General features: G+C 41.6%; 1 protein-coding gene across 2 annotated transcripts; it reads left to right on the top strand.

The window, feature by feature from the left end:
• On the top strand, positions 1-24,578 carry TTLL12 (tubulin tyrosine ligase like 12). 2 transcript variants are annotated; one of them, XM_040061423.2, is made up of 14 exons: positions 1-132; positions 6,401-6,576; positions 8,571-8,769; positions 10,702-10,861; positions 11,454-11,587; positions 13,110-13,186; positions 16,907-17,023; positions 17,150-17,344; positions 18,894-19,005; positions 19,793-19,944; positions 20,021-20,102; positions 20,576-20,644; positions 22,114-22,252; positions 24,066-24,578. In XM_040061423.2, the coding sequence occupies exons 1-14, from the start codon at positions 13-15 to the stop codon at positions 24,215-24,217; spliced, it is 1,884 nt and encodes a 627-aa protein (XP_039917357.1). In that variant the 5' UTR covers positions 1-12; the 3' UTR covers positions 24,218-24,578. The 2 variants fall into 2 exon arrangements, with proteins under 2 accessions (XP_039917357.1, XP_039917358.1); XM_040061424.2 differs by lacking the exon at positions 1-132 and adding an exon at positions 350-399.
• Positions 24,579-25,101: the final 523 nt, after the last annotated feature.

Here is a 25,101-nt window from a genome sequence, read left to right as displayed (position 1 = left end):
TCCGGCCCGGCCATGGCGGGAGAGGGTGAGGGGGATCTGGCGGCCTTCGTGGCCCTGCACGGGGCTGCGCTCCGCGCCTCGGGGGTCCCCACGCAGTACTGGGAGAGCCTGAGCCGCAAACTGCGCGGAGAGGTGGGTGAGCGGCGCTGGGGCGGCTCCGCACGGGAGAGCGGCGCTGAGGGAGCAGCCCCGAGCCGCCGGCGGGGCCGAGCGGCGCTGAGGGGGCAGCCCGGGATGGGGGCGAGCGGAGGCCGTGCGGAGCCGTGCTGAGGGCGGCCCCTCCAGCCCTGGGTAAAAGGAGAGTCACGGTGTTGCAAAGCAGGGGGCAGTGGGAAAGGCACGGTGCGGGTTGTGTTACCGAAACTGCGGCTCGGGGCTGGAAAAGACGTCAGGTGTGCTGTGCGTATCTGATTTCGTCTTTTTGTTGTCGGCGTGAAGTTTGGAAGCGTTTGGAAATCCTGGTAGCTAGAGATACAGTACTGGAGAGAGGTGATGAAATAAAAAAAACCACAGCACTCTACCAGCTACTAAGAAAAAAATTAACTCTGTCCCAGCCAAATGCAGGACAGTGTCCTCAACCCTTCAGCTTTCTTATGCCAAAGAGAATTAAGAAAAATAGCAGCAGTGGTAGTGTTAGACTCAGGATGTCATCGTATCTTAATCCATTATGGTTTGGGTTGGCTTTTGCCTGATTTTTAATTTTTTTTTCCAGTTCACTTCCACAGAGATCTGCTCTCAGTCATTTATAACTGTGCAGAGCTCATCTCATCTCATCTCATCTCATCTCATCTCGTGTGCCTGAGTTACCTGGCTTGGGCAGTTTTCTTCAGGTGAAGCTGACCTGACCCCTGGCCCTGAGCTAAAGGGAGTGTGGAGGCAGGGACACACCAGGGTGGAGTATCCCTTTTCACCCTTGTAGCAGCCATCTCCCTGCTTCCTGGAGCTTTGTGATGAGAAAGGGAAGAGAAACAAGTCAATAAAAGGAGTGATTTTGAACAGATTGTAAAGACACGGGTTGTATTAAGAAAGTTTTTTTCGGTTTGCACACCTGCAGGCCAGCCTCAGTGATGAGGAGAGCTGTCTGATTTGTGGGAGTGAAGGAACAAGGAACTGAGGCAGGAAAGAGATGAAACCCGAAACCATTACTCTGGAGAGTTGAGAGTGCTTGAGGGAGTCTGGAGGAGTCGACCTGGAGAAAAAAATATGAATGAGGTGAACTTCTGGTCCTGGGGAGGGAAAGAGATCTGATAAAGGGAGAAGGCAACTAGTGGTGGTTTGCTGGAAGGTAGGCTGAGCACTGAAGAAATGAGTGAGATGGGGTGAGAAGTTTGAACAGGTAGTATAGGATGGTAGGAAAAATGAGGGAATTGGAGTTTAACACCCATGTACAGGTAAAGTAATTTCTAATTACCTGAATGCTTCTTTTCCCCATCTCAACTTCAAAGTAGGGACAGGAGAAAAGCATTGCAAGTCATGATATGAATGTTTATTGTCAGGAAGGGTCTGAATATGTTCCTGCTGCTTTCAGTCTGTTGTGTTGTACTATTAATAACAGGAATGCGTGTTTACTACAGAGAAGGTAAATGTACATTATCTCAAGCATATGCCCAGTCACAAACTCCTTGTGGAATTACGTCCTCCTCAGTAAGTATTCGTACGTGGGACTTGGAGCAGGAGCATCTGCTGCTCTGCTTGGGTAGGAGGGTATGAGAAGGGATGTCCTGGAAGAGGATGGAGCAGAAAGCAGTATAAAGCTGCCAAGGAAACCCAGAGTTGAGAGCTGTTGTGTTTCCACGTGGCACTGTGAAGCTGGAGGTAGCAAACTGAAACTGTGCTGTGAGCTAATGCAGGCTTGAGATTTGTGACCTGTGGCTGAGATCCTTGCTTGTTACCAGATTTGCTGGGAGGGTGTAACATTGAGAAGACAATAGAGGGAGAAGAGACCCGTGGTGCTGATGTTTTTATGGAGGCTGGGATGAGGAAAGGCAGAAGGAAGAAAGTACGTGCCCTAAGGCATCAGGCTGCTCCTGCAGTTTCATTTTACTTGCAGTGGTGGCTGAGCAGGCTCTTCTGTACTAAATGTCCCAGTGTTTGTGGAAAAAGAGACTTAATTATTTCGGTGAGTTTTGGAAGATAAAACAAACTGCTGAGAGTGCTTCTCTCTACTGCTGCAAGCTTCTGGTTTTTGTCCAGAAGGGCAAAAGGGCATTGGGCATTGAGAAGATTGGGATGTCCAGGAAAAGTTACTGTGAGGAGTGCTGTGGACTGGGATAACCTCTTGAGGAGGTAGAGACAGAGCTACAGGACCTTACTTAGAGCTGGACAATGCAGAGTGGCTAGAGGAGCAGCAGGAAAAAAAAAAAAAAAAAAAAAAAAAAAAAAAAAAAAAAAAAAAAAAAAAAAAAAAAAAAAAAAAAAAAAAAAGGAGGTGAGGGAAGGGGTGAAATGGTTTTGGGAATCTAGGTAATAAAGTGTAACTCAGGGGGCAAAAACCCAGTGCAGCATAGAGCATAGGATGAGTTTCCTTGTTGCATGTGTAAAATTGGAGGGATTTTTCATTTGTCCTAACCTGCTGCTAAAACCTTCTAGCATAGAACTTGAAAAAATTGCATCCATAATACAGATAAAAATATCTCTTGCATCAATACCTCTAGAACCCAGCCCAAGCAGCTGTTTTCCAACATTCTCACACATGTTTGAACATACAGTTTGAATGCACCCTCCCTCCGCTGTGTACACCAAGGCCTGTGAGAAGTGGAAGGTTTGGGTGTTTTTTATTTACCTTGGGATCTGCTGGAGCAGGTTTCCTTCTGAGAGCGTTATGTAATTGGATGGCTCATTCAAAACAAGGTATAACTGCTAGATTGGTAAACCTGCCTTTTATTCATTTGGCATTTAGCATTCAGCGTCCTTTGGGAGGCAGTTTTTTTGTATTTCTGGCAGAAGCTTGAAAAATAAAATATATATGTGTGTAATCATTCACTATAAGTGCTAAAATTCTCTTTCTAATGTGGTGGTTGTTTCTTATGCTATTGGATAAACTGTGTATAGAATGTTTATAAGCCTGGAAAATACAATGCCTGCATCTAATTTGATTCATAATATTTTTATTTTTTTTTATTCCAGCCATATACTGTTATTTTGCAGACCTCTCTGTATTGCAGGGAGATTTTTGTAGCCCTCAGAAGTTGCTGGCAAAAGACTGCTTAGAGTTTCATCCCAGTTAGAAATGGAGACTTTGAATTAATTACTAGAAGGAATGCAGCATGACAATAGTCCTAGACTTTATTTTCCAGAGCAGTGGAGGGCAGCCTGTTGCTCAGAGGTTGTTACCTGTGGTCTTCAAAGCAGTTTGCAGTGTGCCTTGGAAGAACTTGCTGGAGATCCCTGTGTGGAAATTGTCATGACATGTGCCTGCTTTGGTATCAAGTTCTCTGCTTTGCTGGGGGTGATTAGGTTGGAAATTCACCTGAACGTGAAGAGGGAGGGATTTGCCCAAACATGTTTTGCTTGCAAGCAGTTGTGCCACTGGAATGTGTTGGTAGCCTTTTGCTGTCTAGAGGTTATTGGTTGCCCCGGTGGAATACTTAATGTGATCTCTCCCTGTTCTGCTTCCAGCCAAAGATTACCTTTCAGATTGGTGCTGTGATCTTTCCAGCTGGTTTTTGCTTAAGGAGCTTACTTAAGATTCCCTTAATGGTGCTGCTGTGTTAATAGGTTCAGTGTGACAGCCCGGCTCAGAGGGAGGGTGGGAGGCAGGAGACACAAAACTATCTGTGTGTCCACACTGACAACGAGGTGCTTCTGCCAAACCCATCAGTCAACTACTGAACTGCCTGTATTATCAATTACAAGTTTAAAAAGCAACAGAACTCTCAGAGATAGGCACTGATTAAGGTGGTCTTGAGCTGCTGCTGCTGCGAGAAGTGTGATTTGCTTTGAGTGAGGAATACACACAATTCACTTTTACAAGCTTATAAATTCCCTAGGAGAAATTTATCATTAATCACAATTCTGTAATGGTATTAAAGGTGCAGACTTTTTGCTAAATGCAACTGCTACAGCCTCATGCATCTGATGATTTGTTGGAGGAAGAGACCAAAACTTTGGCTTAGGGCACTTAGAATCCCTTCATTTTTCCAAGTCTTAGGATGATATTTAACAAAAAAATTAAAATAAAATATAAACCCAGCAGCTTCCCCTTAGTGTTGTGGAAGAGCTTGATATTCATTGTGGGTGTTTGCTTAATGGGTGGAGCCTGTCGTGAAGGAAGGTTGAATCTTAGTATCCCACTCTCACAAACTCCTTAAGACACAAGCTAAGTGTGGAAAACACACTCAGTGCCACACTGCAGCATGTGTCAAGTGACTCCCTCTACATCACACTTGCACTTCTCACTTTCTAATGATTCCCAGTCACTCTGCTGCTTCTTTCCTGGCTAATGAGGTTGTTGAGGATAGCTCTTGATCCAGCGGCAGGAGCGCTGAAGTGTCACTTCAGGGAAGAGTGGAACATGTTTCGTGGCACGCTGCTTTTGCTGGCTATCATGAGCTGGGATTAGCATTTGTGCCGTGAACAAGACCAGGGATCTCACCCAGCTGGGAGCCAGCCTGACGAAAATTAATTGTGAGCACAGGGAAGAGCTCTTCCTTTTTCGAGACCTGCCTGCAGCTATGTTAATTTCAGTGACTAAGAATTTTCAAGGCAACTGTGCAGGGACTTGAAAAAGCATTGGAGGCTACTATTAGAACAGCAAGAGGTTATGATACTGCTTATTACTGAGTAATGTTATCCTCTTCTAGCAACTGGAAAACTAGAAATAAATTGGAACTGATGTTTTAATACCTGCTGAAGTGGAAGAAACTACGTTTCTGAAATTTTTTTAATAGGTTTGTTTTTAATATCTAATAAGTTTGTTTGCAAAACAAATTTCTTTACCCTAAAAGAATTCATATGTATGTATTAGCCAACATACTGTTAGCATCTCTTTAGCATTTATCTAAGAAGCTGTTAGCTATTGTTAGCATCTGGAAAGCGTCCCTGCCCATGACAGCGGGGATGGAACCGAGATGATCTTTTAAGGTCCCTTCTAACACAAGACATTCTGTGATTTTTTTTATCCACCATGGGCCCCTCCCCTTGCCTTCTGCCATCCCAGAGGAAAATACCATCCCCTGTTCCTCTGAAGGAATTTCAGATACTTCTACACTTGGATCTGCTCTGTGAACTGTGGCTTAAGAAGTAGCTGTTGACTTCCTCCCTCTTTGAGCAGCTGTCTTGCTTTTCCTAGGTGACCTTTCTTCACAAATGTGGAGTTGATTTCCTCACCTTCCTGTTGAGGCTTAGCAAAAATAATTGTCCTATAGAAACGCTCATCTGAGCAAATGAAAACTTGTTGCTGCCACTGGCATGTTACAGCTGAGAAGTTGTCAATATATAGAAGTAATGAATTTTAATAATGTGGCATTGCAGGCTGTGTGTTGAACCATCGAAGGTTTGGAGTGTTGCACCAGTAACTCCAGAGTTTACACTTTAAACCTTTTTTCCTCCCTGCTACTTTTTAGTCGTATTAGACTGAGGCAAAGGATTTGTCTGCCCATGCCTGGATTATTAGGTAATGTGTGAGTGATTCTAGCAAAATAATTCTGAGAAATTTCGACAGTCTTTTGAGGCTTTACCTATTTTTGTCTTCCTAAAAGCATATGTTCATTTTGAAATGATGAAAGTTGTCAGCAGGGTCTTGGTTCTGTCACATATGCAAGCGCACTGTTTGGAAAGGGAGCCTTGTGTGGTGACTGCCCTCGTTTCTGTATGATCTAGATGAAGTTGTTGCATCCAGAGTAGGCAAGAATGTAAACAAACCCTTTTAGCACCTTAGCAGAGATAAGTGTATAAAACTTAACTTCATATATAGCAGTATAAGGAATCTCCCAATTTCCCTGGAGGTGAGCGAGCACTGATAGTTTCTCTTACAGGGAAAAGAGAGGGGGAAACAGGCTGAGATTTCAATTTTCAGTTGGGAAAAGCTCTTTTTCTTCAGGGACCTTAATGTACTTTAGTGTGGTTGTGGAGCCTGGGTAACAGTTTTGCAGGTCTAAAATTACTGATTTTAGCAAAGGTATTCTGTTTTCAGCCTGTAAAATTCTTAATGAGGCATTAAACTGATAGACAATCATTGGTAGACCTGCTGGTGCCAAAGAAACCAACAAAGCTTCCTACCAATATTAACTAAAGAAACTTCCCAAACAAACAGCTCTGTTATGAATGAACAACAGTATTTATTCTTTCACGTTTTCTCTTAAGAATCACAGTTTTTATCAGATTACAGGGGAGAAGTGTCTGCAAGTGTCGCATTTTGCCTTATCCAGTTGCATGATATTGTGTGCCCTTTCTGTCTCAGGTATTCGATGCTGGTGACTACTTTGGAATAATGCAAGTAGAAGAGGTGGATGAGGAGGAAGAAGTTGATGAAGAAATGGAAGAACAATTTAAAAAGAAACCAAATCCTGGAAATGAACCTTGTTTCAAAGTTATTGTAACAAATGAGAACGGACTTCAAGCATCCAATCCCAATAGGTGAGTTGTGATTTTGAAAAAGTGTTCAGTCTTTGAGTAGTGTGAAACCCTAAAAACATAGTGTCAGTTTGCTCTGAGACTTGTTTGATTCAATTCAGAAGTCCTCTTTTCCAGCTGTAAGACATAGCTGCATGTTTGAGGAAAGATGCATGCTATGAAGCACACCTTGCAAAGGGTACTGGGAGCGCAAATATCTTAATATGGTTTCTTCTTAGATCATGCAGGAAGAAACTTAGAAATTGGTTTTAGTAAACTCAGGGAGAAAATAGGGAAAAGGCAACTTTGAAATTGTTTCTGCAGAAATAAAGCAAACCTTTGTATCTGCAAGACTGTGTGCCTGTGGAAAAATATCCACTAAAGAAATACTTGTGATCTCCACAAATCTCATGCCAAGAAGGTACTCAGGGTAATGTTCTGTGGGCTGTTGAATTTCCTTCAGTTGGCTAAAGTATAATTCAAGAGTGATTGTGTGCATGCATGTAGAACTGAATGTATCAAATTACTGTTCTCTTGCTTACAAATTAGCTTATTTGTCATGAATGTAAGACTAGGAGGCATCTATAAAACTAGAATAAAGTTGTGTAAAAAAACAACTTTATATTGTAGTACTGCTTTTTGTGCTCTTCTTGGTTTCAAACATAGAACAGTATTAATGTATTTGTCATACATTAATAAAAAGCAGTGAGTTGAAGTCATCTCTGCTGGAGATCTAAATACAGTTCTGCTCAGTTGTATAAAACTTCTGTGAGACCTTTCATACTTTTTAGATCTGAGGTAAACATGCAAAATCTAAAAATTTCAATTAGGCTTGATGAGTAAAACCAACAAAGAATCACTGGTATGTGCCTTTACATCCCTGCCTTAACCTAAGTAATCACTTTTCTAAATCTAAGACTGCACTTAAATTATCAAGTTCAAAACCAGCTCCTGTGATAATCTTGGGTTTCCTTACAGCATTCAGGTGTGTGAATATGGGAGCAGAAGGCCAACACACCTGTTCACTAGCATTTTCAAAGAGCTTGACTGTAGCATTCTCTGGAGCCTTTAATTTTAAAATTAAGTGAGGTTTCATGTGTGTGTGGAGTCTGGGATACAATAATTGTTCAACCATACTTGCCCTATGTGACAGCTGACAGGTTTTTAGATTTCTGAAATGTGAGTGTTTTGGAGGGGTTTTGGTGTGGTTTGGGGATTTCGCTAGCAAGTGCAATTAAGATTTTTCTTTGTATTGGTTCAGTCAGATGATATAACCAAAATATGAAGAACCCTTCTGTTTGAAAAACTGTGGTTTTTCTTCTAAAAGTCGTGCACCCTAAACAAGGGTTAAACTTGTCAAGGGAAGTTGTGCCAGATATGTGTGGTTTTATTTTGGGTTAGATTGTGATTTTTTTAAAACAATTAATTTTTTCTAAAAATAACTTGGTGACACGCCCCACCCCAACCCAAAGGGAAAAAAGGAAACCAAATAGAAACAATCAAAACTTATTGCTCATTTTCTTTTAATAGCATATACAGGCTTCTGATGATCAGACTTCTCTACCTGGCATTACAGATGACAGTAGATGTCACAGACCTCATGGCTAACAAGGTCCACAAGTAATTTTTCAAAATAGTGTATTGTTTTCCTGCTTCAGGCAAGAATATCAGGTTGATGCAGTAAAGTTAATAGTGATTAAAAGGGAAGACATTTATGTTCTTGGCTTTTAGAGGGAATAAACTCACAGACTGAGTGCCTTTTCTTTATTTGCTCCTCATTTTCATGGAAATGCTCACTAATGCACCATAAGCTTTCTGGAGCAAAACCAGAGTGTAAATTACTGCTGGGAAGTTGCTCCTACCGTGCAATGCCACAGTGTGTGCTCTGGGAGTGACTTAGTGACTAAGAGCAGATTAGCTATCGCACCATCTCCAGGGAAACGCGGCTTTCATTCCGAGCGCGTGGCTGTGTGCGTGTGAGAAGCCCGGGCGGTGACGCCACCCAAACTCTCCCGCAGCGTGTTCCTCGTCGACCACGCCTGGACGTACCGCGCGGAGCACGCGCGGCAGCAGCTGCGCCGCGTGCCCGGCCTGCTGCACAGGATGGCCAACCTCATGGGCGTCCCCTTCCACGGAGAGGTCCCAGACGAGGGCAGCATCGAGCAGGTGCTGCAGGAAATGTGGAAATACAACCAGACCTACCAGCTCTCTCAAGGGGTAAGACTCTACAGGATGCTAAAAATTTGGGGGTGAAAATGTGTCTCGGTTTTTGAAAGATAGTTGTCCGCCGAGGAAAGCTAGAGCCTCCCTTGGAATGGAGAATGCAAGCCCCCTTCCTTCCAAATTATTATCATTTTGTAATTAGGGCCTTTCAGGCAAAGATGTGGGAATAGGAGTAACAGTTCTTTACTAGGAATATTAAAAAAAAAGGGAAAATTGAAATGTAGTAGTAAACAAAAACAAGCAAGGAAGCAAACAAAAATCCTGGGAAAACCCTGACGGAGTCAGGGATATGACCTGGCACCCTGATAGTCAGGGTGTTGGAAGCAGTCCAAATAACTCCTCCCGGAGTAACAGATGTGGTTCTGTGAAGTAGAGATGGTCCTGTAGAAAGTCCAGTGGTGACAAGATGGGTCTGGTCTTCCTCTGAGAATCCAGTGGAAAAACCGGATACCTTGTGTCCTTCAGTCCCAGTTTTTAATCTAGCTGGGAATAGCTGGCTCTTCCCCCACTGTGTGGAGCATCTTACAATGGGATGATGGAATGTGTCATGTCATTGGTGGGCCCTAATGGCCCATTATCAGAAGATGTCCCCCTGGAGGATGGAGGAGTGGTGAAAGAAATAAGAAACACTGCCCTACCTGGGTTTAATGGCTGGGCCATTAACAGAAGGCATCCACCCCCTCCCCCCTGGAGTCACAAGAGATAAGGAAAAAACATCTCCCAAAACCAGATTTCAACAGATGAAATAGAATACACATTTTTTGGCTACATAATCCAAAACGTTCTAGTACGTGAATATTAACAAAGATTCTTACAGTTATTCCTTCTGTTTGGAAGGAGAGCAAATGCTCCTTTTAGGGTGTGTGGGTAAAAGCGTAGCAGATTTGGTCACCCTGCCCTTTTGTAGTCCTTCAGCACTGTACCAGCATGTCTTGAGCCTTCAAACACCTTCAAGTGCACACATGCTGTTTTTGAGGGAATACAGCCCTCAGGTTACAGGTGAAAACCCTGATGTAGGGTTTGCAGTGGAATTCCAAGGGTTTTTTTGAGACTTTGGAATTAAAGAGGAGAAAAGTGAGTCCTTTGGCCTTGGCCCTATGCAGGATTGGCAGGGCTAACCCTGAGGAGTGAGAGGATGATCAGACTGCCTCTGTTAGCTCAGGGTCTTGAGATTGTTCTCTGGACTGGTCATCTTTATCGATTAAGCTCAAACTTAACTCACAGTAGAATCAAGTCTGAAAAATCCCTGAGAAGGAGATTCATTGTGACTTTTTCCTTTCATGAAAGGGAAATCTAAACCGTATCTCTGAGTCTTTCTATACTATCTCTTTGTTATTCAGTTTGTCAATGAATAGCTTGTCAGTCAAATGGAATTATCTGTGTTACCACTTAAAAAGTGATTTTCCAGAAGACAATTAATTCAACCTGCAGTTGAATTTGTTTTCTGTTCACTTTCCTGGGAAATACCTCAAGTCTAGTCTCTCTGCTCCATTCCTGCCTCCATAAAAAGACCACAGTAGTGCTACCAAGCAATTTAAAGTTTATTTCCTCATTTGGGATTTTTTTTGTGAGGAGTGTTGCAGAAAGGGGCGCTTTGATGATGCAGCCTCAACACTTGTAGCCATCTTTTGTTGCAGTTTTGCTCTCCTTCACTCTTAAACTTCAGACACTTTTTAGGTAATTGATTCTGAGAGAAACAGAAAGACAGCTGATCCTAACAAGCAGCCCTCTGCCGGTTTATCTCTCTGAAGTGGCTGGTTTGGTTCAGGGAAAGCGAGTTTGGTAGGCAACAGCAGTAGCTTAAGGAAGAGGAGGCTAAAGCTGGGATGTGAGAAGTGGTGTAGGGGTGCTGCCAGTGCCTCTGTCCCACGGAGCTTTTCCTGCAGTCCCTGTGTGCGAGATGTCTCCCTCTGGTTATTCATACAGACTGCAGAGGAGAAGGTTCCTGTCTGGTACATCATGGATGAATTTGGATCACGCATTCAGCATTCAGACCAGCCGAGTTTTGCAGCAGCACCTCTGTTTTATATGCCTCAACGAATTGCTTACACGGTTCTCTGGCCTTTGAGAGACCTTGAAACTGGTGGTAAGTGTGTGTCTGAGGAGCTGGGGTTTTCTTTAATGTTTGCAATAGGAAATGGGCCAGTTCTTACAAAATCATTGAGCATTTCACAGTAGAACAAATGTTTCAAGACTAAAATGGCTGCATTCTTGTGACACTGTCAAATATAAAAGTTCACTCGGTCTGGTATTTCTGTATTTTAGGATAGAGACCTTTTACCAGACAAAAAATGTCATTATTGTTTTATTGACAGAAAACTTGACTCTTGCATCACTGCCTTAGTGAAACTGCAAAATCAGTCATCTGAGGGGTTTAAAAAAAATTCCTTAAAGTCTGTGTTGGTAGCTTTGAGTCAGAAAGTCAGGCTCTGAAAGCTGGGAAACACCAGGCCTATGATTTATTCCTGTAATCTTAATCAGGGGCCACCCATTGCCTCCATTGTGTGGAGAAGAAAAGCATCCTAAATAATACCCTTTTTATCTTGCTGCTTTAATTATCTCTAATTTTTCATTTAAATAATGAAATTTGTGCTGGTATTGACTGTACAGCCATCACTTGAAGATTTGCATTGGGAAATGAAAGGCAGTTCCTAAAGGGTCTCCTGGTTTTGCTGCAGATGAAGTCACTCGTGATTACGCTCACGGGGAGACAGATCGCCTGATCAGGAAGTGTGTTTTGTTACCTTGGGTGCCTACTGAAGTCTTGGATGTCAGCTGCTTCACTCCAGAGCCACCAGATGAGCATTACCAGGTCTGATTTTAACAAGTTAATTCCATATCTTATCTCTGTTTAGAAGAGGCGGTGTCTGAAAAAGCACTGCAAGAATTCCAATTTTGCTTTTTTTTAAAGTCTGATTCAGAGGACACCCATTAAACTAAAAGCAATTCAAAGAACAGTGAGACAAGAAATATCTTACCCTTATATGTGATATCTAAGTGCTTAAATACTGGAGCAACATAAATGAGTTCTAATAATGTACTGCTGTATTGCATAGCTTTTTTTATAAACAAGGTACTTCATATTGAGGCATCCAGCTTCCAGTTAGATATTTAATACATTGTCTAATAGGCTTATTGATTGGATTTGTTGTTGTAGCATTTCTGTTCAGTCTTGAATTACAGAAAGATTTGTTTTACTATTTTAGGGAAAGCTATATTTTTCAGACTAGATACTGGGCTATGTTGTGGTTTAGAACCATTAAATACTGGAGCAGGGACATTTTTAATTTGATGGCACTCTTATAAAGTACTCATTAAATTTGTTTCCTTTCTAATAAAGGTTTGGGATATTTTATGGATGTGAAATTAACGTTTGGAATCTCCTTTTCATGAGCAATGTCTGTATGAGTTCACTTTTTAGAAAAATGAGGAAACTGATACCTCTGAGGATGCTATAGTGGCTACTGATAGCATTCAAAGTACAGCTTCTAAAGATGAATCTATACCTCAGCTATCTGTTTATGATGGCTGAGAGGCAGAAAACGCTCTATCCAACTTATTATTAACAATATCTAGTCAGAAATTAAGTTAACCTGCTTCTGCTAAATGAAGTTGTACACTCCTAATAGCTAGGTTGTCTTGTAATTAAGGCAGATTGGTTGGTTGGGATTTTGCATTTTTGGAAAAGGTGTGCTTTGCATCAACGCTTCTCCTATCCTAGAGTTTCTGGGAGCTGCTTCCTTTGGCAGGGCATTAGCAAAGATCCAAGAGTGTATTTCCTTTTATCAGTCAGAGGGGGGCTGTACAGGATGGAGAGAGACTTTACAGACATGGTTACTGCTGAAGAATGCAAAAAACCTCTTGCTCATTTTCACAGGAGCAGAATTGGCTTCCAAACTCTATAATTTTTTTAGTCATCTGTAACAAAGCATCAAAACTAAATGATCAACCTTCCATTCTGTTGGAAATGCAGCAACTTTGTCTCCTATTGTATGTGGTTGGCTGTGATTTGAGATATATAGATATAGATACAGATTTTATTTTTTTATTTAATGTTTAGGAACCAAGAGTTTCTTAGGGTCTTCAACAGTGTTGATGTGCCCTGGTCTCGAAGCCTTGTTTCTTGTTCCTTTTTACTGATAGCATTTCCTTTTGCCTCTGCTCTTCTGCAGATTTTTTTTTTTTTCTGATCAGCATATTACACAATGTAATAGAATTATCAGAATGTAAGTTGGCTGAAATTCACTTGCACCAAAGAGAATGGACCAATAAGACATTCAGTGGACTCTTTCATTCTGCCTAGAATTAACTTTTTGTGGTTTTCTGTTTTCTAGGCAATCCTAGCAGAAAACAAGGAAAAACTTCCTGTAGCGATAAATCCACCAGTTTATGCCAAAGACAAAGTTTTCAAGTATGTATCCACAAACAAAATGTTTTCTTACCAGGATTATGTGCAGTAATTGCAGTGTGTTCAGGCTGAACAGCCTTTTCCACCTCTGAAGAACAAAAGCAAGTTAAAGGTGTGTTTATATGGAGCCACTTGCCTAAGATTCTGACTTACTGGTTGTTCCTGTTGGATATATTCTTCAGAGTGAACAAATTGTCCCTTGCAGAATTTCTAAAAAAATTAATTCAGTTTGTTGTTTTGGGGTTTTTTTTGCAATAAGCCACCTTCTGGATGGACGAGAAGTTGCATCATGTTTTAACACTAAGTTACACTTCACTAAGTATGACTTAAGGCATAGAAGAGACACTAAAGACTTGTCTTCTGCATTATAGCATGTCTGTCCGTAGGGGTTGCTCTTTGCTATGTGAATATAACAGACTATTCCCCTTGTTCAGATGCCATTACCAAACAGGAATCCTATAAAAACCTGGGATGTTTTAAATTGGACATGTGTTTGCTACAAAAATGGACCGTATGCTGTGAAACCATTTCAGAAGAAAGCTGGAAGAGCACTGCAAAGATAAGGGATTTTTTTGAGCAAAAACAGTGGTGCTGCATGGCCAGGCTGCCTTGTCACTGATTTTATTCCAGAAAAACAAACCATTGCTTAGCATGTGCTGTGAGCTGCACTCCAGGGCGTTTGTAGTCTGACACTGGGCTCACAGTTCTTGCTTGAAACATCTTGCTTAAATGGTAAAGTTGCACTAAAATGTATGTGGTAGGTGTACTCACACACCAGCTTCTTGTGTTGGCTTGATACTGATCAGCTTTACTTGAGAAGAACTGCTGGAAATCAAAGTCACTTCTTGTGGAGAGGCATTTAACTTGCCCAGTGATAGTCAAGATTCCATTTGTAGTTGAAATCTCTGGTTACATGACTGTGAGGATAAGCAAAAGCTTGTATTTTTCATCGACTGTACTCAGATGCAGGAGTCAGAGAGAGATGCATTCTGATAGGGGCAGAAAGCAACACTGAGGATGTTGGGAAACACTGATATATTTTTCACTCCTTACTTCTTTAGTTTGTATCTTACATTTCAAATGAATGGCATTCACATTAGGCAAGGAAGGAGGGGGAAACGCATCAAATTCTTCCTGCTCTTCTTCTAAGGAATTTAATCCGCACCCAATCAATGTACTCCTAAGAGTTTCCCTCTCTTTTCCTTTATCCTGTTCATACCTGGATAGAAGGCTGTAAGATCCTTCTCATGCTCTGAGTTTTGTCTACTAAAGTGCCTCCACAAGTATAGCAGCATCTCAGAGTACAGACAATTGAGTGAGAGCTGCATCCTGCCAGTGCTCTCAGCCTCCTTTAAAGGTTTTAGGGCCGTCACCCTGGGCAGATGGATGGGGACACGTGGAGCTGGGTAGGTGGGTGTAGCCTATCAATAATGTTTGTGCTCTGCTTTGTGGATTGCTCTTGTTCTAAGGGATTCTGAAGTAAATCAAGGCACAAGGTTGCAAAGTTTAGAACTTGGAACGCATTCTTAGTCATCTTGTATCCAAGCAGAGTTAAGATAGAGAGTGGAAGATGAAATGAATGTTTAATCTGAATCCTGAAAAGCAGGGGAGTGAGTACAAGTAGTTTGATACAGCAAAATCATAGGTTTAATTAGGTCTTGTAGCATAGTAACTGCTGCCCTAGTTCCATCCAGCTGTGCTGATTGCTGAATGGAAAAAATAATCAAAGAACTAAATGCTTCAAAGACAGATTTATTAGGGAGAGTCTTTCCAGTTTGTGTTGGGTTTGATCATCTCTGTTTCTTTTGATCTTCTCTTTCATGTTTCTCTTCAGCTACATCCGCTACTGTTTTAAAATGTCGAAAGAGCAGTTAAGAGACAACTCTTTGTTTTGCTTGGTCAGCTCTGTGCTGTGGGAGTTGATTACTCCTTCTTAGCTTTTAATATTTTGAGTAAATTAAGTAATATCTAAACTTATTTATCTTACTTGGATAATTTCACTGAATGTCACCTTTAATCCCAGACTACATAGCATCCCTACCAGGACATTGATGAGACAAAGGAAAAAAAACATCATTTGGGAGGTATGGTTAGCTGGCTTCATTAGTTCAGGGTGTCACTGATACTGGACTGAAAGGTCCAAAATAGCTTGGCTGATTCTACAGCATTGCAGTGTAGATGTTCTGCCCTCTGCTAAAGGCAGAATGGGACTTGGTGCATTTCGTACCTGTCTGTATCTTTTTGTGGTATTATCAGTGTATTACCTTAGAGCAAATAAAATGGCTTTATTTCCTCTCTAATCTTTACCTCCCTCATATTATTACCGTTATGTTCCTGCACTTGACAAAGCTAGACTGAGCTCCCCTATTTCTTTTGTCCTGCATTTTAAGCAAGTCTTCAAATACATAATCCTGTGTGCTCTGGCACTGGGTTTTTGCAGGATGGTGACTTGTAGGGTGTGTTTGTAAGGAACCAGTTTGGGATTTTCTGAACAAGTTCAATTTTAATAGTTCTAGTGCTGCGTGTGTTCTTTCGTGCCTGTTTGTGTGGAGATTTTGGATATTCCCTTTATCCACAGTGAAGGCATCTCTCTCAGTTATAGGCTTCAGCATAAAAAGTATAACTATTGTAATATCTCACACATGGAGCTATGCAAAGCATCTTACATACCTTACTTTTTAAAGAATTTATCTCCCCCCGTGACTGGGCTATTTCTGCAATTCATCTTTTTAGAGAAGTGTCTCTCAGGGGAATATATCTTCCAGTTGGTTAGTAGTGGAGGAGGAGAGGAAAGTTCCACAACTGATAAGAATAGATCTGGAGAGGTGGAAGAATACAGTAGTTTCTCATGGAAAACATTAGTGGGTTTTTATTCCATTTAAATGTTCCCTTACCATGAGAATGATATTAAAAACCAGTCTTGCTTTTTGAGTAACATGCTGAATTCTGAATTAAGTGGCCTCACTTTAAGCTGTAAAGTCATCAAATAACCACTGTTTCTATCTGCTTACTTTATCATCCAATCAGTGGTTTTATTTGAGAGGGAAGTTTCCGAAGATACACAACAATTTGCCTCATTCTTGGTTACATTCTGAAATGTCTGTCAGGTTTGGGTTGGGGTTTTTTGTGATTTTAAATGGGGTTGAGAGGGAATTTGTATCAAACCTCAAAGCTGTGTGTATTTCCAGCATATACCTAATGTACCTACTTTCATATGTTTGGGTTATTTAAAGTTCTGAACAAACAAAAATAATCTTCTGAAGCTACAGACTTAAGCTGACAAGATTTCCTATGACTTTCTGTCATGTGGATGACAGCAGGTTGACTTTTAGAACTCTTTCAGGAGTGAAGGTATTCACAAGGCCGCTCTCACTTCTGGACTTTTCATGTAGAATGAATTCATGTTACTGCTTCTCTGTCAGGGGTTTAGTCATCATCTTCTGAATTGTTATTTTTATGAAGCTGTCAGAGCTAAACTACCTTTGAGATTTCTATCTCAAAATAGATAATTTTTATGTAATCTCTCACAATTTTTTAATCTATCCCACTTCAATTTAAGTTATTTCTGTGTATCAAGAAGAGATTGTCACAGAGACTGTATACAGGAAAAATACAGTTCTTGTAGAAAGTCAAGCTTAAATTTCTTTTTTTTCTATTCAAGCATGACTTGATCTGTTTCAGAAACTAAACTGACATTTTTCTTCATGTACTTCTTTCTTTTAGGGTTTTCACAGATATTCAGCAAGTCCTCAACAACCTGACACATCCCCGTTTTGTATTCACAGACAACGAGGGAGAAGCAGACATCCTCTACAACTTCTCACACTTCAAAGATTATAGGTTAATTAACGATAGGATTCATTATTCCCTTGATAATACTTTTTAAAAATATCTTTGCTGTAAAAACTGTGTTCCCAAAGGCCTCCCCAACCTTCTCCTTTCACCAAGCGCTTGTTTGCTTTGTAGGAAGCTAAGTGAGGAGAAGCCTGAGGTAATGGTGAACCAGTTCCCGTGTGAGAACCTCCTGACTGTCAAAGACTGCCTGGCGTCCATTGCTAGACGAGCTGGAGGACCAGATGGGCCCAGGTGGTTGCCTCGGACTTTTAACCTCCAGACAGAATTGCCTCAGTTCATCAGCTACTTCCAGCAACGTGACAGGAGGTGACTTGTGTTTCCTTTTCCTTAGGTCTTGTCCTGTCTTGATCCCACTTTCCTCAAAGACCAGGAGCCCACATTTTGGCAGTCTTGCCAGCTGTTGCACCACCATGAGTTAGCTCTTGCTGCATTTATATTGAAGTGAATTTTACCTGAAAAGTGGAGGCTTTTTACGTTTTTATTTTAGGTAAGCATTAAACAATGCAGTTTGAAGCCCAGAAACTTTGCTGTGATTTGAATACAGAGTTGAAGTCCTTTGCTCTTTGCCCAGCCAGGATCTTGCCTCTTGTATTTAACAGATATATAAAGCCTCAAAATGTGTTTGCAACAAGTGTGGGGTTCTTCTTCCAGGGGACGGCAGTTGTTCTTGCACTTAAGCCAGAATGTAAAATGTTTAAAATACTTGTGTTCTATAAGGTTATGAAAGCAAAATTTAGTTTTAGTGTTAGACTGAAGCAGTTGTGGAGATTTAGGGTTTTAAATCCGCACTTCTGCTGCTGCAGCTGCCTTGAAGTGGGTGGAAACTATAATTCTTCTTGTAAGAGAGAAAAAGAGCATTAGCTACTGCTGAATAACCTCTTCTGTCTGGCATGGAGTATTCTGCTTGAAAGGTTGCTGCTTTGGTGATGCGTGCTTATTATGGTGACACCTGCCAGGTGTTTCATTTGTCCATTATTTTGCTCTGCATAGTCTGTTATGGACTGGCATTGACCAGGAGAGAGCACACCTGCCACATGTTCCTAATGTGTGGTGGTTTAATTCCTTTTCAGCCTCAAGGACTGACAGTGAATGCAGTGTGTATGTAGGGAATGGGAACGAGGCAGTAGGAATTTTCAAACACACAAAATAGAAGTTAGCTGCAGTCTTCAGTTCACTTTGTGATGCTTTAATAGGTTGAAGAAAGGACATCAAACATCACCCTGTCCTGACGTGGAAAGATAAATAGAAAGACCAGCATGTTGCTGGATTTTCTCAAGGATAGCTCAAAGAATTTTGCCCCTGGAGGTGTCTGGGTGCTAGAAAGCGAGACAGTGGTGGTGTGTTTTTATATTCCTGTAGTGTGAACTGTTGAGACACTGTGTGGCTTCTTCCCAAAGAGATGAGTTCTGGTGTCATTTAATGTGAATTTGGAGGTGTCAGTAGGGAACCAACTTGGAAAATTGCACAATACCCTGCCAGAATGTTCTCAGGCTCCTGGCAGAACAATACCACACCGTGACTTGTGCATGTTCATGATGATGCTGTCCTGTTGATGGGTCATTTTCCCCTTTTGATGGAGTCAGATGCAGTAGAAGGAGATAAACAATGAGGTCATGTTAGGCTCTAACTGAAAAAAAAAAAAAAAAAATTTGTGAAAGGTACCATTGCCTTTTCTCTCCCTTATTCCTAAGACCTACTCCTCCCAGCTGTCAGGAAGAGTCTTCATTCTTGCACTGTAGCCCACAGCTTTATAAAGTATTTTTTCAGGAAAAGACATGGATCAAGCCAAGTGGCTGTTCAGCCAGATGAATGAGGTAGATACTTAAAAGTGTTGCTCTCTCTTTTTCTCTCCCAGAGGAGAAGACAATCACTGGATATGCAAACCATGGAACCTGGCCAGAAGCCTGGATACCCACATCACCAACAACCTGAACAGTATCATCAGGCACAGGGAAAGCAGCCCAAAGGTGAGAGAGCATGGCTTTGAACAGGATTTAAAAGGCAGAGCTGAAAAAACTGCTTCGTAGAAGGAGGTCTGAAAATACAAAAGAAATTTATTTTCTCTGAAATTCATATGCTGGCCATAAGCATAATACAGTTCAGAATAGATTCAGATGCAAATTGGTCAACTCCAGTCGTTGCAGTGATGAACTCAGATCCTGATGTTGTGTTATTTAAAGAATAAAACTTGCCCTGACAATAAGGGATACTCCAGCATGGTGCTGCTGAAAAGCCAATCCCCAGGCTGGCAGACAAACACGTTATCTATAGGTAGCATTGGTCATCAGTTTGGGCACATTATTGCTTCTGTCCCCTGGTTGATTGTTACTGTTTTGCTCAGTAGCACACAGGACCACCTTTGCCAACAAGAGATGAATCACAGAGCTTTTTACAGCGTTCCTGCAACATCCACCTGGCCCTCCCAGTGTGTGAGCACTGGCGCTCGCTTCAGCGCCATTTGTTGGTGACGTGTGGACTGTGTGTGTTTTCTGGGGTACAAAAATGCACGCAGAATTGTTCACAATTGTTGCAAAGCAACAAGGTCACCAGAGTTAGAAATCTGTGATTTTTAAAAGTGAGAACACCCTGGCCTCCTTGTTTCCACACCCTGAGTCAAGAGCGTGACAAGAAGTAACGTTATCTATTTGTGCACCTTTCTGAGGAAAAGCTGAAATGCAGGCAGGGGTACCCTAAGTCAGCGAGGCGCAGTGACCCCTGTGTTTCACCTGAGCTGTTTCACGTGCTCTGCCGTAGGTGGTGTGCAAATACATCGAGGAGCCGGTGCTGTTTGAGCGTGAGGACGTGGGGCTGGTGAAGTTTGACGTGCGCTACGTGGTGCTGCTGCGCTCCGCCCGGCCCCTGCGGCTCTACAGCTACGACGTGTTCTGGCTGCGCTTTTCCAACAGGTGCTCACCTCCCCTCGCAGTGTGCACCTGCTGCAGCTGGATACCCTGCAAACTGAGCGCTTGTTCTGTTCTTCAGGGCATTCTCGCTTGATGACTTGGATGACTATGAGAAGCATTTCACTGTCATGAACTATGCTCCTGGTGTGACATTGAAACAGGTAAGCAAACAGCCCAAAACACTCCCTCACCTTTCTGTTGGTAGAAAAACTTCTGATGCCTGTGCTGTGGCTATTAGCAAATAGCTTATTTCACATCCACTTCAACGAGGTGTTCTAAGTACCTTTAGTCTTAAGCAAATACTTTTCTAGACTCTTTCCCCTCTTCCCCCCAATCATCTGTGGTTATCTAAGGTAATATAAACCTGCATTCTGAACAGAACCCACATTGATAGAGACAATAAAAGAATTATAAAAAACAACAGCTTGTCATTGTCAAAGCCTTAGAGTGATCTTTTATAACAAGAAGTCCTGGGACAAGGAAGGTATTCAGGAGCTGTCTTAATTCCCTAGTTCTCTCCTTGCATTTGTATGAATGGCAGATATATTTGATATTCCATTCTCTTGTTCCATTCTCTTGTTCCATTCTCTTGTTCCATTCCTGACCAAGACAGCCTTTGATATTACTGTTTCAGGTGCACTGTGAAGACTTTATTCCTCTGTTTGAAAAACAATATCCTGAATATCCTTGGACAATGGTACAAGTAAGTCAGCAGTTCATCTTTCTCATGTAAATGTTCATGATCTGTTTGGGTTTTTTTTACTCAGCTTTTCCAAAGTCTTGGGTTGTTTGGATTTTTTTTTTCTCAGAAGACATATTTCATGTGTATCGCTTTCACAAAGGAGATCATACGTTAACCTTTACTTCAGAACTTTGTGTAATTTGCCCTCAAATACTTGTTAGAGAATTGTATTTTACAGTTTGGGAATTTTACTTCATGATCACACAGTGATAATTCTTTATGTTGGACTTAGCAATAGAGACAGTCCTGACTACTCTCAAGTGCAGAGTTTCCTGCTGCTGCCCCAGCCTCTCTGTGTTAGCAGCCTTGCCAGAGCCCTGTCCCTGCTCCTTGTACAGATGACTTTTCACAAGAACACAGATGGTTCTCTGATACCAGGGCATCTTTTGACTGTAAAAAGGAAGCTCCAAATACTACAGTTCCATAAAACATGCAGGAAGGCAGATGAGGGCCTTCTCATTGATTTTAATTTTTTCTGTGATTCATGCTTGAAAGAAAAACCTGAAGGTGACAAGCTGGTTCAGAAACATGCATAAAACTGAATTCTTTCACTCTTCCGTATTTATTAGGAGCTGGAAGAAACAGAGTGAATGATAGCTGAGCATTTTTATGTGCATATTTGTTCAAAAATGCATAAATTATCCAACTCTGACTTGATTTCCATAAATTAATTCACATTTGTTTTAACTAGACCCTTGTATGCAGTTAATGATACTCCGAGTATGACAGGGTTTAAAATAGTCTGGAAGAGACTACAAGGGATGAAAAGAGAGATGTCAAAATACATCCTGTAGGTTACCCAAAGTAGTACAGTGTACGGAAAATAGAGGGAATGGGTCACTGCAGCTTAAATTCAATGTTAAAACTCACATTTTTGTGTTCTTCCCAGTTTATTTTACTTTCAGATTGGATATCTGAATGTTTTTCAAAATACCTATGTAGTACATTCTTAAAATCTCCATGTCCCCCCTACCCTTCTTAGGGATATAAATGGGTAGAAGATTTTTTTATTGCAGAACAGAACAAAGCAAAGCTAGAATACAACTGAATGGGCAGGAAAAAAAAAAGCCAGAACTTCACAGCTGTACTGCTGGTCTTCACAGAACTCCCCTAGGTTTTCTTTTTTCCCTCCTCTACATATAAGTGCAATACTTGGCATAATACCTGAGAAGGGGGTTAATTCTAATGTTAAATGCACTATTCTCAGGGTTTCCATGGTATTCATAGGCTCCCCAGAAAAGTCCATGGATATTGCCAGGTGCTGAGTTCTAAATGCACATTTGGAAGCCAAAACCGAGCAGATTTTCATCTGTTGTGTAGTGCAGTTGATACAAACCCTTTAAAATACTGCATGAATGAAGTGATTAGAAACACGTGTGTTGCTTTTATGGAACCTCACTCCTCATTCAGAGACCTTTTTCTGTTATTAGGCAAGTATTTTTAAGGCATTTGCTGAATTGTTCCAAGTTGCTTCATCTAAACCTGCCCCTCTTGGCATCTGTGATTATCCATCATCAAGAGCAATATATGCCATTGACTTGATGCTGAAGTGGGACACCAGCAGAGATGGTGAGAAGCTCCTTTATTTGAATGTTGAATTGTTTATGTTTGTGGACCTTTTCAGAAGTCTGTTTCTTTTTAAACTTGTACTGCTTCTCAAGCAGTGTGAGCCGAGTGCTCTGTGCCTCCCACTGACACCTGAAGTTGCAGATCTGCAGGGATGCATCTGCCATGCTGCTTAACAGGAGTGATGGGGCTGCATCCTTGTTTCCCTGCTGCGGTTGTTGTCTGTTTGGAGAAAAACAGAGCAAAACAACAGAGGGGTGGAGGGGAACCAAAAGAACCCAATCAAACCACCACACACACAAAAATCCCCAAATGTCTGAAATACCCAACTCTTGATGAAAGCCTTAGTGACATCAGATTGTCTGTGGCTTTCAGGCTTGGAACAGTGTCTTCAGTGCACAGTGACTTATTAGAGCAGGGAAGGGACCACATTCACCATTTCAGTGCTCTTGATGTCCTCAGGGTTGACATTCAGCTGTTACCAAGTCTCTGCAAAAGCATGTGAGGCTGCTTCATGTTAGTGCTACAGCATGGCTGACTAGCTGAAACCTTTCTTCCATGAAGCTGTGGAGAACAGGTAGCAAAATCTGCCAGACAGACTTAATAATTTATCTCACTAGGAGGCTCAAAAATGTTCTGTAAATGTGTCTGACCCAGACATGTGTGTCTTGTAGAGGTAAAAAAGTAGCAGAGGCACCAACACAAAGAGAACTGCCAGGGAGTATTGAACAGAGCTGAGCATACTCTCTTCTTGTGGTACTGGGTTCTCTGGGACACAGAAGTTGATTGCCTGCGCCCAGATTTGCCTGTGGTGCTATGAGATGTTGTGTGTTGGGTGAGTGCCCCATGGCCACTGCTGCAGGGACTGATTCTGTCAAGACTGAGTTGCTTTCATGGAGGGAAATGACTGAGAAACAGGAGGTACGAAATGGAGCCTTTGCTGCTTAGATGAGGTGGAGCAAGGGGTTGAATGTGGTTTGCTGCATCCACACCGGATGCTCTTTCACCTGTGCCAGAGATGTCCTGAATGGGAGAGACAAAGCAGCTCACAAACATTACTAGCTTGAGGGTAACTACTGTAGTAGAAGAACCAACATGAGCTGCACAGGTGCCTTGCTTTTTGGAGATGAGGGATGGTGCCAGTGTCAATGCTGTAAAGCTGTGGGCAGTCTGTGGACAAAGAGATTTGTTGTCCCTGTGCAAAGCAGAGTAGGATTTACTTAACCATCAGAAGGTTGTTCCCTCACTTAACAATCTCAACACCAGACGTGAAACAAAATCCATTGGTTTTCTTTGCACAGAATGCATTTGATCCAGAACTGATGAAGTTTTAAGAGAAAATTAAATTTCCTGACTTCCTTTAGGAGTGGCATGAAGTGGCAGATGGGGGTGGCTGCAGTTAAAGGAACAGGACTGCTAAATACCTAGGAGGTTTAAGAAAGCAAAGTTTATACTGAAATGTGAAAGGAGAAGGAGTTTTCTTGAAGATGTTTAAGAATGACAAGCAAAACAGCTGATTCAGGGACATCATATTGAATGGCTGCAGATTCTCATTCCAGGAGAGGCACTGAATTAGCACAGTGGTTGCAGAATGTTTTGGATAATTGTCCTCTGGATAGTGATGGTAGAACATACTTCTGTCCCTCCAATAAAAACCAACCCGCTGAAACAAAAACACCCTAATGGCTTGGCAGTTTGGGTCACAAAAGATGCTTTTCTCAATCATCTTCTATAATTTCTGGATTAAAGACAAGTAGTGATTTGGGATCTCTGTAGAGCTTGTATTAAGCAGCAATGTTTGTGTTTGCTGTGACAGGGAAAAGAATTATGCAGCCTCAGATCTTGGAGGTGAACTTTAATCCTGACTGTGACAGAGCCTGCCAATACCACCCTACCTTTTTTAATGATGTCTTCAGCACCCTATTTCTGGATGAAACAGACAACTGCCATGTGACACGCATTGTCTAACCACAGGAGACGTGACTCTATGGATTTCCTTCTCAGATATGCTTAACAGCAGGATTTATATTTCAGTTCTATGAGCTACTGATGCAACTGTTCCTATACTGATCACCAGGGGGAAAAAAAAATTGTATCAGAAGAATATGCATATACCATACACTGTATTGATAATCCCTTTGTCTGCATTGTCCTGGTCTTGCTTTGTTCCTTCTGTAAATCATCGGTGTGTTTTGACAAAGTGTCTTGTTTATTGGATATTGGAGATCTCAGAGTAGGACTTGTTTTTCAGGTAGCCTGATTGCTTGCTTGCTGGAAAACATTGCACAAGTTCCTTGTGTCAACATTAAAACTATAATTTACTCAATCATGTTGGGGTTTGTATGTCCCTTTCTTATCTGCCCTCCTATACAAAGATCTAAAACATTCTGGTGGGTGGGAAATAATAATATAATAATAATAGGATATTTCAGTGCAATGAACTGTGGGGTTAGTGAGACTAAAGATTTTATAGATCTTCCCATTTTTCTTATTTAAAACTAGATTAAAAAAAACCCGCACCATTTAGGTACCTTCTACTGCCGGCTGTCATCCTTAGCCTGCCCCTTAAAGAAGACAGATTTTTGAGGAAGTGAACAGGAGGCAATGTCTGGAGCAGCACAGGAATGCAGAAGCCTAAAGGAATTAAAGGAATTTTGAAAACTCTGCTAGAAGCCCAAACAGTCTTTGGACTTCAAAGTTTAGGGTCTAAGAGAGAGGTATTTTGGCAGTTGGGTGCCCATTTGAAATTAATCATTCCTAATCTTTCCTCAAATCAGGGTCACTTGGCTGAAATTTAGCAATTTTACGTGCAAAAAATTCTGCTGTCACGACATATATATTGTATGGATAGT

This window comes from Hirundo rustica, chromosome 4 (genome assembly GCF_015227805.2).
Source record: "Hirundo rustica isolate bHirRus1 chromosome 4, bHirRus1.pri.v3, whole genome shotgun sequence".
Classification (NCBI taxonomy): domain Eukaryota; kingdom Metazoa; phylum Chordata; class Aves; order Passeriformes; family Hirundinidae; genus Hirundo; species Hirundo rustica.
This window is presented reverse-complemented; position numbering and strand designations above follow the sequence as displayed.